At 50.7% G+C, this 13490-nt stretch overlaps 1 protein-coding gene across 6 annotated transcripts in view; it reads right to left on the bottom strand.

Annotated features, from left to right (window-relative positions):
* The window catches only part of SNED1 (sushi, nidogen and EGF like domains 1), an 85152-nt gene that overhangs the window by 3499 nt on the left and 68163 nt on the right, over nucleotides 1-13490 (bottom strand). For 4 of the 6 annotated variants that reach the window (XM_045795875.2, XM_045795874.2, XM_045795877.2 and 1 more), the window contains 3 exons: nucleotides 5842-5958; nucleotides 5148-5235; nucleotides 792-878 (listed from right to left, as the gene is read on the bottom strand). In XM_045795875.2, coding sequence (XP_045651831.2) covers nucleotides 792-878; nucleotides 5148-5235; nucleotides 5842-5958 — 292 coding nt within the window. Of the gene's footprint in view, nucleotides 1-791; nucleotides 879-5147; nucleotides 5236-5841; nucleotides 5959-6354; nucleotides 13004-13490 lie in introns of those variants that run through there. The other 2 variants (XM_045795880.2, XM_045795881.2) reach the window with 2 other exon arrangements.

Raw genomic sequence — 13490 nt, 5'->3', positions numbered from 1 at the left:
CTTTGGCTGGCTGTGAGTCATGAGGAGGGAAAGCAGGGTGTAGAAGAAGGAAAGTGGAAGAGACAGGTACAGTGCTTGGTCAGGCAGGTGTTGAACTGCATTTCCTGACAGTAATGCAAGCCTTAGGGGGTGTGGCTACTGATGGGCCTGTGCAGAGGGACTGGGGTGAGGGCTCTGCTGCTGGGAAGGTACCTAACACATTCATGCAGCACATTATGTAATAATTCCTGTGACTCCCTTGAGCCCTTTGGGGAAAGAACTTGGCTGTGAGTGAATAAAAAGTAGAGATTTACTGTATTTACAGTTACATACTTGCATCTATCAACAATGATCCATGCTTCCTAATTCTAGTACTGGAGTGACACCCAGCACCCACCGTGTGATCTCCCCCCAGCACCCACCATGTGACCCTCCCATCACCCACCGTGTGATCTCCCCCAGCACCCACCATGTGACCCTCCCATCACCCACCGTGTGATCTCCCCCAGCACCCACCATGTGACCCTCCCAGCACCCACTGTGTGATCTCCCCCAGTACCCAGCGTGTGACCCCCCCAACACCCATGTGACCTCCTGGCACCCACCATGGCCAGCTGTACTGATCCGTCAGATGTACACGTATGTGCACACAGTTTCCTTCAGATCACTACACATTTGGACAAACAGGACAACCTGGCTCGGCCCACAGGACTGTGGCGCCCCCCAGTGTTCAGTTCCCGGGGCCACCCTTGCCCGGTTACCCTGTGGACTACAGGCAGGACACAGTGTGGGCCTCCTCCCTGAGTCAGCACCTGTTGTTCGGGGTGTTCTTGACGCTTGTGCTTTCACAGCTTTCTTTGAAGCAGATGTCCTGGTGCACTTTATAGATTCTTTTGTACCTGCATCACAAGAAAGTTCTGTAAAGCCGGAGACTAGAGCAGAACGGTGCCCAGCTGCTGCAGCTAGGCTACACGCACCCACGGGTCACTGTGTAGCTGGTGAGGGAAAGGCCATTATTTTCTTAATAAAACATTACCTCATAGGGATGTGTTAAAATGTCCAACAAAAAGTCATATAATTAAAAAAAATTAACTTCACTAAGGTATGCTTTACATAAGATACATCCATTTTAAGGTACATTTTGAGGAGTGATATTAAGAGATAAGAAATTTCAAGGACATGTTCTGCTTTGGCAGTCCACTGGGTGCTGAAGACCTGAGGCAGTACGAGCTCACTCTTGGGCCCTACGGGCAGTTCTTGGGGAAGTTCGAGAGCCCTGGGGGTGCAGGTGTCTGATGTGGGCAGTTAGACCTCTAGCCCTGCTTCCCATTGATTAACTAGTCCACTTTGAGCATGTCTCTGGAACTTAGACCTCAGTTTTGTGTGGAATGGGAATTACTCATACCACCCCTCTCACAAATTTGTAGATGGTAATGAATAGGAAAGTGTTTTTGTTCTTGTTAAAGCTCTCAAATGTCAGAGCTGTTGAAAAGAGAGATCCAGGGAGTTTGATGGGCAAAGCTCCAACTCATGCTGTCTGGGAGAGCCCTTGGGATTTAGGGCCTTTGGTGAGACTTCTGGTTTTGGCCGTCAGGGAGTAACAGGATCTGGAATTAACCCCCCAGTGTGAACAACCAGAGACTTAGACAAAATATGAAAAGCAGTCCTTTTCAGATGTTAGAAAGCAGTGCAAGACTGTGTTTCTTGAGAGAAGGGAAACGAATGTGATGAGCTCTGTGATCTCCCTAGAATTTGGTCCAGAAGCATTTTTTGGATTATATTGCGGGGGGAGGGGGAGGGGTGGAAGCCAAGCAGGGGTCCCACTGAGCTGAGGAGGCAGGGGCAGGTGGAGTCTGTGGGGCACTGGGGAGGAGGGAGCTATGCAGAGGAAGAGCTCCTGAGGCCGGGACAGGGGTCCCCTTGAAGACGAAGCTGTGCATGCATAGGGAAGAACCCCATGAGGCTGGGTAAGGGGAGCTCCTGAGAAGCTGAACAGCTCAGCTACCGCAGTTCATTCATAAAATAGAAACTCCAGAAAGACCATGGCTTAGAAGTGGGGCAAAATTAACCCAGAATAAAGGTTAAACCACCCTAAAAGGGGCTTCCAAAGGATCAGGCTAAAATTAACTGCCTTGAGAACAAGCTAAATGTTCTGGGAAACACACACAAAACTTAGCATTCAGGACCAAAAGGTTTAAATGTCCAGCATCCACAAAAAACGGTAAGATATTCAAAGGCTCACACAAAGCATCGAGAAAATGTGACCCATAAGCAGCAAACGATAATTGAATAGACACCCAGAGGTGAGGGCAAAGGCAGGAACAGCAGACAAGGCCCTTAACACATGCGTTACAGATTTGCTCCCACATGTGCAGTGCTCTGAAGGAAAACAGAAACAATGAGAAGAGAAATGGAGGATTGAAGAAAGGACTAAATGGGATTTCTAGAAATGATAAGACCCAGAGTGTGAAGTGAAGGTCTCACTGAATGGGATTAGTGGCAGGTTATGACAGTGGCAAGGACAGACTCTGGAACTTGAAGGCACAGCTGTGGAATCAAGGCACAACGACGTAGAGAGAAGGACGGCGTCAGTCTGACACCTGTGTGACTGGAGTTGCAGGAGAGGAGAGAAACGGACGGGAAAAATACCTGAAGAACTAATGGCTCAAATTTTCCAGATTTGACTGAAGCCAAGACCTCAGAGATAGAAGCTTAACACACTCTTGTGAGCAAAAACACACACGACCATGGCAAAGCACATCACAGTTTCCCAAAAACAGTGTAAAGAGGAGACATAAGAGCAGCCGCGGGGTTGGGGGCGCTCACACTCGTGGGTAAGAACGAGCACAGCCATGCCAAGTCAGAAGACAGGGAATGGCAGCTCTTGAGTGCCGAGGAAAAACACAGTTGTCAGCCAGGAATTCTATATTCAGCAAATATATCCTCCAAAAATGAAGGTGAAATAGAACCCTTTGCAGACAGACCAAAGCAGAGAGGATTCATCACCGGCAGACCTGCACTAGACGAAATGTCACAGTGAGTTCTGGAGGCAAAGGCCAGTGGTGCCCAACGGTGTCTCAGGTCTGTAGAGGAGTGCCAGGTGCTGGGAATGGTAGATATGGAAGGAAGAACAAAAGACGTTCTACTCAGCAGTTTTTACGAAGATAATTGTCTTTGGGGGGCAAACATACCATACCGTGTGGGTCACAGACTGTGCAAGTGGCGCGTCTGGCTACGATAGCCAGGAGTGCTAGGGGAAGTGGAGCCCGCCGCTGCAGGACAGCAGGGACCCTGAGGTCGGAGAGCAGCAGCAAGGAGGTACTGTGGGAGGTTGCAAGTGCATATCGTAAATCCCACAGCAGCCACTAGAAAGTTAAACCAGACAAGTAGAGCCAGTGAACCAACAGTGCTGGCAAATTAGAAGCCTGAGAAATAATTAATCTCAAAGTAGGCCGGAAAAGAGAAAAAAAGGAGAAGTGGTCAGATAGGACACATAGCACACAGCATTATGGTGGATTTAAACCCAGTCCCATCAGTCATTATAGTAACACGTAAGTGGTGTAGACACTGCAGTACAAACCAGAGACCCAGCTAGGTGCCGAATCCAAGAAAGTGATGCCCAGACGTGTATGGGTTAGAGTGGAGTATGGAGAGCTGTTGACAGTCCGGGGCTCTTGTCGTCAGGTACTTGGCGGTCTAGTGGGTCACTAGCAGTTGGAAAATGGGGGACACCGCAGCTTAGGGCTGCCATTCCGCAGAACCCAAATTCGGACGGTCTGTACGCAGGGACCCTCAGGGCCAGTACAGATCAGGGTATGCTGTGTTTCCTGCTCTGTGTTAAGTCTGGCTTCGCGTCCAAGCTCAAATCGAGCCTTCTGCCTGGCCTTCCTGCATCCCCTCCAGACTGACCTTCAGACACGTTATCAAACAGCTCACTCCTCGGCTCGGCATCCTCAGTAGCTCCCCATTTCCAAAGAACACATGCCAGAGTCCTTCCAAGGGCCTCCAGGGCCCTGCTGGGATCCCCCTGCCCTACCTGACACCGCTCCCCCTCGCTCCCCTCCAGCCCCACCGGCCTCCTTGCCGCTTCTCTGACAAGCAGACATGCTCCTGATCTGGGGCCTTGGCAGCTGATAATTTGACTTTCTGTTAAGTTCTTCCCTCAGATATCCCTTTCCCCCTCCATGTCTGTTCAGTGTCATGTTTCCGTGAGGCTTCCCCGGACGCCCTGTTCAGTGCTGCAGCTCGCCCCTCCCTGTCCCCAGCCCTGGCTCTCCTGGCCCACTATTCATCTCTTCCTTTTCCCCAGCCCTGACCCCCTTCTAGAACACCACGTACTTCCTCCTGCTCCTGGTGTACTGCCTCCCCCATCTAGAATGGAAGGATCGCGAGGGCAGGGCTTTGGCTGGTTCTGGCCACTGGCATGTGTGTGTCTAGAGGCGTGCCTGGCGGACAGGAGGTGCTTGTAAGTATTTGCTGACTGAATAGATGGTACGCGTGAGTCACAGAGTCACAGAGTGTTAGCAAAAAAGGACCTGCGAGGTGAGCCAGGCAAGTTCTCCCTCTACAGCCCATTTTATAGATGGGGAAACTGAGGCATGAATGTCATGACTTAATGGCAGGATGGAGACTCGAGTGCTCCTGTGCTGTTGTTGATCTTTCCAGGGAGCTCTGAGGCAGAGAGGAGAGGAATGTCATTTCCTGGCATCGATGTACCCATGGCCCTGCCATCCAGTGGAGAGGGACTGATGCCACTCGAGGGTGCGGGAAAGGAAGGCCCCAGGGCCTGGGAGCCGGGAGACTGGTGTCTGGTGCACAGGCTCGGTGCCTCAGCTTCCACTCGAGGGTGCGGGAAAGGAAGGCCCCAGGGCCTGGGAGCCGGGAGACTGGTGTCTGGTGCACAGGCTCGGTGCCTCAGCTTCCTCTCGAGGGTGCGGGAAAGGAAGGCCCCAGGGCCTGGGAGCCAGGAGACTGGTGTCTGGTGCACAGGCTCGGTGCCTCAGCTTCCTGATTTGTCACGTGGAGGGAGTGGGTGCAAGGCCCCATGTAACCCTGACCTCTAGAGCTCCTCAGGGCTTGTGAGGGTGGGTGAGCTGGACTTTGTGAAGACACTTCCTGGAAGTCAGGAACTTTCCACGAATTGTGGTGAAAGCAGGAGAGAAACTTACATGTGGTGACAGGCGCCTCCTTCCCAGACTGGCACGGCCTTTGTCTCTGAGAAGAGCCGAGTGCAGGGCTGGGGCACCTTTTTACAGGCTGCCGGCACAAAGGAAAAGGGGCTTACAGGGGCGCCGTGCTGAGAAAGCGCTCTTCCTGCATCCCGGGAGGGGGCCCTTCCTGCAACTGCGGGGGCTGCTTGAGCCCCGGAAGCCCCCAGGCTGGTTTCCCTTAGGGCTGGCGGTAGTCTCTGACAGGCCTCGGGATGGTGCAGCTGGTGTGGGGGCTTCTGTCCCCCTACCTCCCATCTTCAGTCCCACATTCTTCTTAGGGAGGGAGGCCTGTGGCTCTTTTCCCTCTTACCACCATGTGTGGGCCCTGAACCTAGGAGCCCCTGCACCCACCTCTGGCTGTGGGGCACTCCATGTCCCTTGCTTTCTGGGGCCCGGACTCCCCACTCGTCTGGGCAGTACCATTCAGCCTGGCGCTTTGGGGCAATGGGAGGCCCAGTGGCTCACTGCCTCTCAGTATCCCTGCCTGGGCACTTGGAAGTCTGGGGCACTGAGGCTGGGCCCCTATCCTGGCACCTCAAGGTTTGAGGTCCTTGTGGCAAACCCACCCTGGGCCCAACACAGCCTACTGTGATGAGTGTCTTGAGGCATGCGCCCTGGTGGTCCCCCCAGGAGGGAGTGGCCCCCGACTTACCAAGCTCACAGCGTCTGCCTTTGAACCCCGGGTTGCAATCACAGCTGTGGGTGTCCACACCTGGCACACAGGTGCCTCCATTCTGACAGGGGTTTTCTGAACAGTTCCCAGGGGTGTCTGCGAACAGGCCATGAGCAGTTAGTTGCCAGGACCCCAGAAGAAGGCCTGTCAGCATTGCCATGTGGCTGCCTCCTGCTGTCCCCACACTGCTGGGCCCTAGGGGGTGGTCCTGTTTCAGGTGGTCCGAGGGAGCAGAGGCAGGAAGGTTGGCCTCCGTAGGCTTGGCCCTGACCCCATTACCTCCAGGGAGGAGCGATTCTGTGGGGCCCTCAGCGCTGAGCCAGCATGTGGCAGAAGAGACAACCTGGGGCTTTGATTATGAGGGGCTCTGGCTGTCCTCCAGAGAGGCTCCCAGCCCCAGTGCCGCCCGAGGAACCCCTGCTGCTGCCGCCCGAGGAGAGCCCCACTTGGAGCGTCTCCTGGTCCCCCAGTGCCTGTCCCCACATGCCCAGCCCCAGCCCGCCCTCTGAAGGGCTCCGTGCTGGCGCCTGCATCCTCACTGCACTGCTGGCCACCAGAGGCACGATGCTCAGAGTGCTGCTTTGGAGACGCAGGCCTGGCCTTCTCCCTTCGCTCCACCCCCCTTTTCTTTCCTTCAGCTTTGTCAAGATAGCTGTTTAGTTTCATAACTAAAAAAATTGACAAACACAAAAGAGTGAGATTTGTATACACCCACCATTTCCAGTACCAGAAGTCTCATTCCCTCCACATCTCTTCCCACGCCTCCCTTCTCAAAATCTCATGGATGGGTGCTGACCGTCAGATTGCCCACCTCCTCTGTCCCCTTCCTGGGCCCTTGTGGTACTCCTCACTGTATCTGCTTCACTTTTCCTCCTTTCTCCCCTGACCGTACTCTGGGACTTGCCTTGTCTTTTTGTCTTTCCTGGAAGCTAAAGGTGAGTTGTCGGCTTTTAAAAGAAACTTATTGTGAAAAATTTCAAGCCTGCAGAATGTAGAGCATGAAAAGTCCCATGTGCTGTCACTCAGCTTCAATGAGGATTGACATTTTGCCAATCTCATTTAATCTATTCCTATTTCTCTGTGCCCCTCTTTCTCTTGTTAACGAATTTCAAAGCAGTTCACAGAAACCATTTCACCTGTAAATACAGCAGGAGTCTAATACGTACAGACTTAACCAACTTTTATGTGAGCACAATGCTCTTGTGAAAGCAACAGCAGCTCCTTAGGACCGTGAGGAACTGCAGTCCTTGTTTGGTTTTCCCTGGTCATCTTAAAAACATCATTTCCAGCTGGTCTGATCTCGTCAGGATTCATAAGGGCACACAGCCATAGTTTGATGTGTCTCTCTTTTATTCTGTAACTTTTCACCTTCCCCCCCTCTGCATTATTAAAGAAACCAGGTCATTTGCCCTGTAGAATCCCCCTCCTGGATTTTACTTAATGCTTTCTTATGGCGTTAACTCATTTCCCATCTCCACATTTTCCTGTAAACCAAAAATCAGAGAAGGGGCTTGATAGGATCCAGGTTCCCCTGGTCTTTGCAGGACTGCTTCACCCTTCAGCCCCCCCCCCAGGAGGTGTGACAGGTCTCCAGTTTCAGTTTGAGTAATGTGAGGACTGATCGTGGGTTTGGTATTGGCAGCCTGATTAATCCAGGAGAAAATTCTTCTAGGCTTTGCACCTGACGGCTTGAGCGGCCATGGAGATCTTGAGTCTAGGTCGCAGATCCGTCATCTCACTAGGGCCGCATCTAACCCAGCCTGTCACTCTTCTCTCTCTCTAGCCAGAAAGTCTTCTATGAAGACCTGTTTTCCCTTGCCCACCACCTGGTCACGGCAGCAGCAGTGATGAGTTTTGGTCCATCCAGGCCGGGCAGATAGATGCTTCATTCCTGTCCTTTATTTGTACTCCTGCACAGTAAGCATTGGTCCCCGGCCAGCGCTAGGGACCAGCACATGGTGCTTTCTTTCAGCATCCTCATGAACTCGTGGATTCTTATGTATTTGATGGGGGTCGGTCTGCTGCTGCCATTAGTCTTTCTGATGCCCCAATTACCCATCCTCAGCCTGCGGGAGCCTTCCAGGTTGACTCCTGTGCCCTGTAGACACTCCCAGTTGTTTTTGAAAAGCTTGCTGGCTCTACAAGTACGTCCTGGGCACATTTTGCCCATATTCCACTTCAGGATTGGAATCAGCCACTTCTCAAAGACCTCTGGCTCCTTCTATTGGGCATCTAGAGCCCACAATCTGGGCGGCCAACGTGCGCACTGCTCCTGGGGTGTCAGTGCTTGAGGCCTTTTCAGTAGACAGAACTAGGAACTTAGATTTAAAAATAAAAATAAAGAAATTATGAGTTTATATCAGTAGTTAAGGGAAACACAGGGCTTTTACTTCTTGATTTTTAAAAAATTTTTAATTTTTAAAAAGATTTTATTTATTTGAGAGAGAGAAAACGAGCGGCGGAGGGCAGGGAGGGAAGGGACAAGCAGACTCCCTGCTCAGCGGGGAGCCCGACGCGTGGCCTGACCCCAGGACCCTGAGATCATGACCTGAGCCGAAGTCAGATGCTCAACTTAGTCACCCAGGCGCCCCTTAACTTCCCTTGACTTTATACTGTATCTCTTTACGCTGAAAATCTTGGTGACATTGATATAATTATTTTCGTTATCCCACAATGTACACGTAACAGTTCTAAAAAAAATATTACCAGTATTACTACTAGCATTGAGAGCTTCGAGTGCCACTTTAAATTTCTTGCAATTCTTCCTGTAATAAGAATTCTTATTAGAATGTATCCCTCTAGGAATGAATAGTTGGAAGGCTATTTTTAAAGTCACTTGAAATACCTTTGTCCTGTGTGGTTATGCCATCAACATGATAAATGAGTTTATTTCAGTTTGTTTTCAATTCTTAGGTGTTGCTATTTATGTGTGTCATTAAAATTTTTTTTCTCGGTTCTAATATCTAAACTATCGGGATACATTCAGAGAAGTCTGGTATCCACCTCCGTACTTTTACTCCCTTGTTCTTCCCTTCCTCACATAACCATTCTTATTAGTTTTATTTCTTTCTAAATGTAAGAAAATAGGTATATTCGTATTTCCCTTCCCCACTTTCCTACACAAAGGGGATACCCTAAACACTGTTCTGCACATTACATTTTAAAAACCACTTTATTGAGATATAACTTAGATACCATATAATTCACCCATTTTAAGTTTTTAGCGTATTCAAAGATGTGTGCACCCATCACAGTAGTCACTTTTGGAATGTTTTTATTATTTTGGAAAGAAACCCCATACCCTTTAGCTGTCACCCCCCCCATACCTCCACCCCTACGCTCCAGTCCCAAGCAACCACTGATGGACTTTCTGTCACTGTAGATTTCCCTGTTCTGGACTTCCATGGGAATGGAATCGTATGGGGTCCTCGCTCCTTTTACTTAGTATGATGTTTTCAAGGTTCATCTTGTAGCGTGTGTCAGTACTTCACGTGCTTGGATAACGTTCCCTTGCGTGGCTAGACCACGTTTTGTTTGTCCGTTCCTCAGCTGGTGGACGTTTTGGTTGTTTCCATCTTTTGGCAGTCGTGCATCATGCTATTATGAACATTCGTGTACAAGTGCCCCTGTGGGCATCTGTTTTCGTTTCTCTTGGGTGTATACCTAGAAGTGGGATTTTCTGGGTCATGGGATAACTCTGTGTTTAATTCTTTGAGGAGCTACCAGACTGTTTCTTACCCCAGAGCCGCTTTACCACTCTGCATCCCCGGCAGCTTCTACACATCCTCCCCGCGCTCATTGCGTCTCTTCATTCCAGCCGTCCTGGTGGCTGTGACGTGATATCTCGCTGACGTGATTAGCATTTCCCTGATGGCTGATGGTGTCGAACATCTTTTTCATGGGCTTGTTGGCCATTTCCTTGGAGAAATAAGTGTTCAGATCCTTTGCCTATTTCTTAATTGGGTTTTTTTCCTTTTATTCAGTCATAGAAGTTCCTTATATATTTTAGATACAAATGCCTTTATGTATGTGATTTGTAGATATTTTATCTCATTCTGTGGGTTGCCTTCTCACTCCTTGATGGCGTCCTTTGAAGCACAAAAAGCTTTACATTTTGAGGAAATCCAGTTTGTATTTTTTTCTCTTTTGTTGTTCATCCTTTGGCGTCATAGCAAATCTTTTGCCAAATCCAAGGTCGTGAAGATTTATGCCTGTCTTTTTCTAAGAGTTTTATAGTTTTAGTTCTTAGGTTTAGATATTTGATCTGTTTTGAGTTAATTTTGTGAATGGTGTGAGGTAGGGGTCTGACTTCATTCTTTTGCATGTGGATATCCCGTGTTCCCAGCACCATTGGTTGAAGACTGTTCCTTCCTCCATTGAATGGTCTTACCCCTTGTTGAAATCAGTTGACCACAGATGTATGGGTTTATTTTTTGACTCTCAATTCTATTCCATTCATCGTAAGTCTGTCTTTGTGCCGGCATCTCACTGACCTGATTACCATTGCTTTATAGTAAGTTTTGACAATGGGGTGTCAAATAGGATATGAAATTTAGACACATAAACAATTGTCCAGAGATATTTTATGACAACCTTACAGAACATGGCAGTGTGTCGGAGTATTTAGAACCTGTGATCCTGTGCCAGCAGTCCCCACCCTTTGTAACTGGGACGCCAGGCTGCAGAGCCTGACTGATAATTTGTTCCATTCTTGGGCAGCTGAGGCCTGAAGCCTGCAGTTCCTGTAGCCTTGGGGTTTTTACCAGGGCACTGCCCACTGTAGCCTCATCCTGTAAAGTCAGCCCCCCTGAATCCTGAGTTTATTGTGACAGACATGCCCACTGTAGTAAAAGAAAAAAGAGAGAGATGGCTGTTTTGGATAGGGTGGGGGACAGGGATATGGCTGCAGTCTGGGGTGGTGGCAGTAGGTGGCTCCTACGTGACAGTAAGTTACAGAGTAAAGAAGTTTAAGTTCTGCCCTTGCCTGCTATCGCCCAAGGATGGACACTGCCTGCCTCTCTGTGGTGTCCAGGGGATAAAACCAGGAGAGTTCCAAAGCCCTCCTGGGGTAAGAATTTGGGGAAAACAGGAAGAATTTGACTAGCTTTAGTGTCCACTCCAGATCCCCATGGTGGCAGGTTACAATCTTGGGGACCCTCCTCCTCTCCATGAGCTTCCCCTAGGAGCTCAAAGGTGCGGCCCTAACCTGGAGAGTTGCTTGGTGAGGAAACGCCAGTCAAGTCAAACGCCAGTGTTAATTGTGCTCTTGGGGTGTCTAGGGCTCTCTGGAGATCCTTCTTTCCATGAGAGCTTTCAGAGAAAATGATCAGATATTTTACATGGAAACGAGAGCAAGACTGACACCCATGGACAGCAGTGCTGGACAGAAGATGACAGGGAAGTGTTTGAAGAACTGAACTCTGAACCTCGAATTTTATACCTCCTCCAGTTGCCCTTCAAATGTGAGAGCTACTAAGAGTATTTTCAGGCATGTAGGGCCTCAAACATTTGGCCAGGTGAAGTACCAACAAGTACTTTGATGGGACTCGACAAGCTGGATTTTAAACTTTTATAGAAATGTGAAGGACCAAGAGCAGGTGACACTGAGGTCAAAGTGAGCAGGTGGGCACTGCAGGACAGCAAGCCTCACCAAAGATAGTGTTGTTGAAACCCCTGGTGTCGGCTCCAAGAAGTCCAAACAGTGGAACAGAGCCGTGGACCCAGAGCCTTTGGTCAATACCAATGAAAAGATGCTTGACCGTATCAGCATCCAGGAGACGCAAATCCAGACCCCAAGGGGCGCACTTCACACGCATGTTGCTGGCAGGATCTGGAAACCCAGCAAGATCAGGCCTGGAGAGACTGGATTAACCACATCTCTTGATCACAATTGGAGGGACTGTAAACTGATGTTCCTACTTAGAAAACAACTTGGTGTTCTCTTGCGATTTGGGCTTTCACGCATCCCAAGCCCTAGCATTTGTATTCTTGCACGTGTGCCAGAAGACGTCTGTAAGAGCAGAGCGGCCCTGCTGATAACAGCCAAACGCAGCCCAGGCGCCCTTTGAGCCGAGCGGACGAGGCTATGATGAAGTCACTGGCAGACCAGACACTCAGTAGTGAGTGAGCAAGCTGCGGCCGCACACAGCAGCACTGACCAGCCTCACTGCGGACGTGGGGTGAAAACACAAGTCGGGGAGGCTGGGCACAGCCAGACGCTCACCTTCTAACAAGAAGCCTACAGCTGTTCAGGCACACGTGGATATGTAGGGAGAGCCCTCCTCCCCTCCGCCCCCCTGCCGCAGAGCAAAGGGACTGTAAACACAAAATCCAGGCTCGAGGTTAACGGGGGTAGAACAGCAAGATACGATACGAGTTCCTATTCATGTTCTAGTTCATGGGTCGGGTTCCACATCCAAAATTAGCAAGAGCTGACTTACTAACCTAGACGAAAGGGGCTGTCACGGACTCATACTAGATGTAACAGGAACGAAAAACCACGATTCACTGGGTGTACCTGGGCTCCATTAATGATTTTTCCCCCTATTTATCACCTAAAATCCCTTCTGCCCCTCCCCCAGCCAGCCTGCATCTCTCGCGTTACCAAACACTATAGACTGCAGGGACATCTGGGACCAGTCTGGTGCCACCTTGAATCTGTCCTTCAGAAGGGACCCAGGGGAGTTCATTCACATCCCTCTAGTTCCTGAGTTTTATGAAACTCAGCGTCTGACACTGGGAAGGCTCACGTAACATGAACCGTCGGATGAAACGTGTGCCTCTGTCACTGACAGAGCAGCGGTAGCATGTGTGTGTTTCTCTAAACCCCACCATAACTGACAGAATCACTCACTGGCTGCACCTGACTCATACACTAGCCCTCTTGCCGCTCACCGGGGTTGACCCCGACTCCACGCCTCCCGTTGTGAGGGGCCTGCGGAGCCGTGGCTTTAGTGGAGCCACTACTGGCCAGCACGCCCTCTGGCGTAGGTGCTCTTGACGTGTGCAGCTGTCCTCGGGTAGCCTGGGGCGGGTCTACAGGAGGGGCACTTCACTTACCCTTAGTGAGTACCCTGCCTTCCTTGGGGTCTGGTTGACGTGCGAGCACAGTCTGAACCACTGGGTCCTAGAAGAACTGTCCCTAGAGGGACAGAGCCCCAAGGGTTAGAGAGAGGAGGGGAGGTAGAGCCAGAGTCTGACTTGGTGTAAGGAACACGTGCCCAAAGGGGAAATGCCCCGTAAGAATGTCCTGCAGGGGTGGGGGTCACCAGACAGGCCCCATGCCCTGTGTGGTCAGCAAGGCCCTGCTGGCCTGCCCGGCGATCCTCCGTCTGGAGCACGCTCAGCGGCTGCCCCTCCATGACCGCTGCATCCTGCTCAGCGTGCTCCTCTGTGGACAGGTGAGGGGTGAGCTCAGCTTTACGTGGAGGGAAGGAGGGGACATCTCTGCAATGAGAGCCAGTCCCTCCGGGGCAGACCTGGGTAGTTTCGGTGGGTCTGCTCTGCAGGCTTGCTCCTTGTTTGTAAAAGCGTGGTGTGGTTCCCCCCACCCTTTCTAGAATGGCATGCTTGGCTGCCCCTTGCACAGCTCTAAGTCTCACACTTCTTCACTCTGGGTGCCCCCCCCC

This window comes from Ursus americanus, chromosome 1 (assembly GCF_024610735.1).
Source record: "Ursus americanus isolate L20-20 chromosome 1, mUrsAme1.1.p, whole genome shotgun sequence".
NCBI classification, from domain to species: domain Eukaryota; kingdom Metazoa; phylum Chordata; class Mammalia; order Carnivora; family Ursidae; genus Ursus; species Ursus americanus.
The sequence above is the reverse complement of the archived record's forward strand: the minus strand, read 5'-3'. Positions and strand labels throughout refer to the sequence as shown.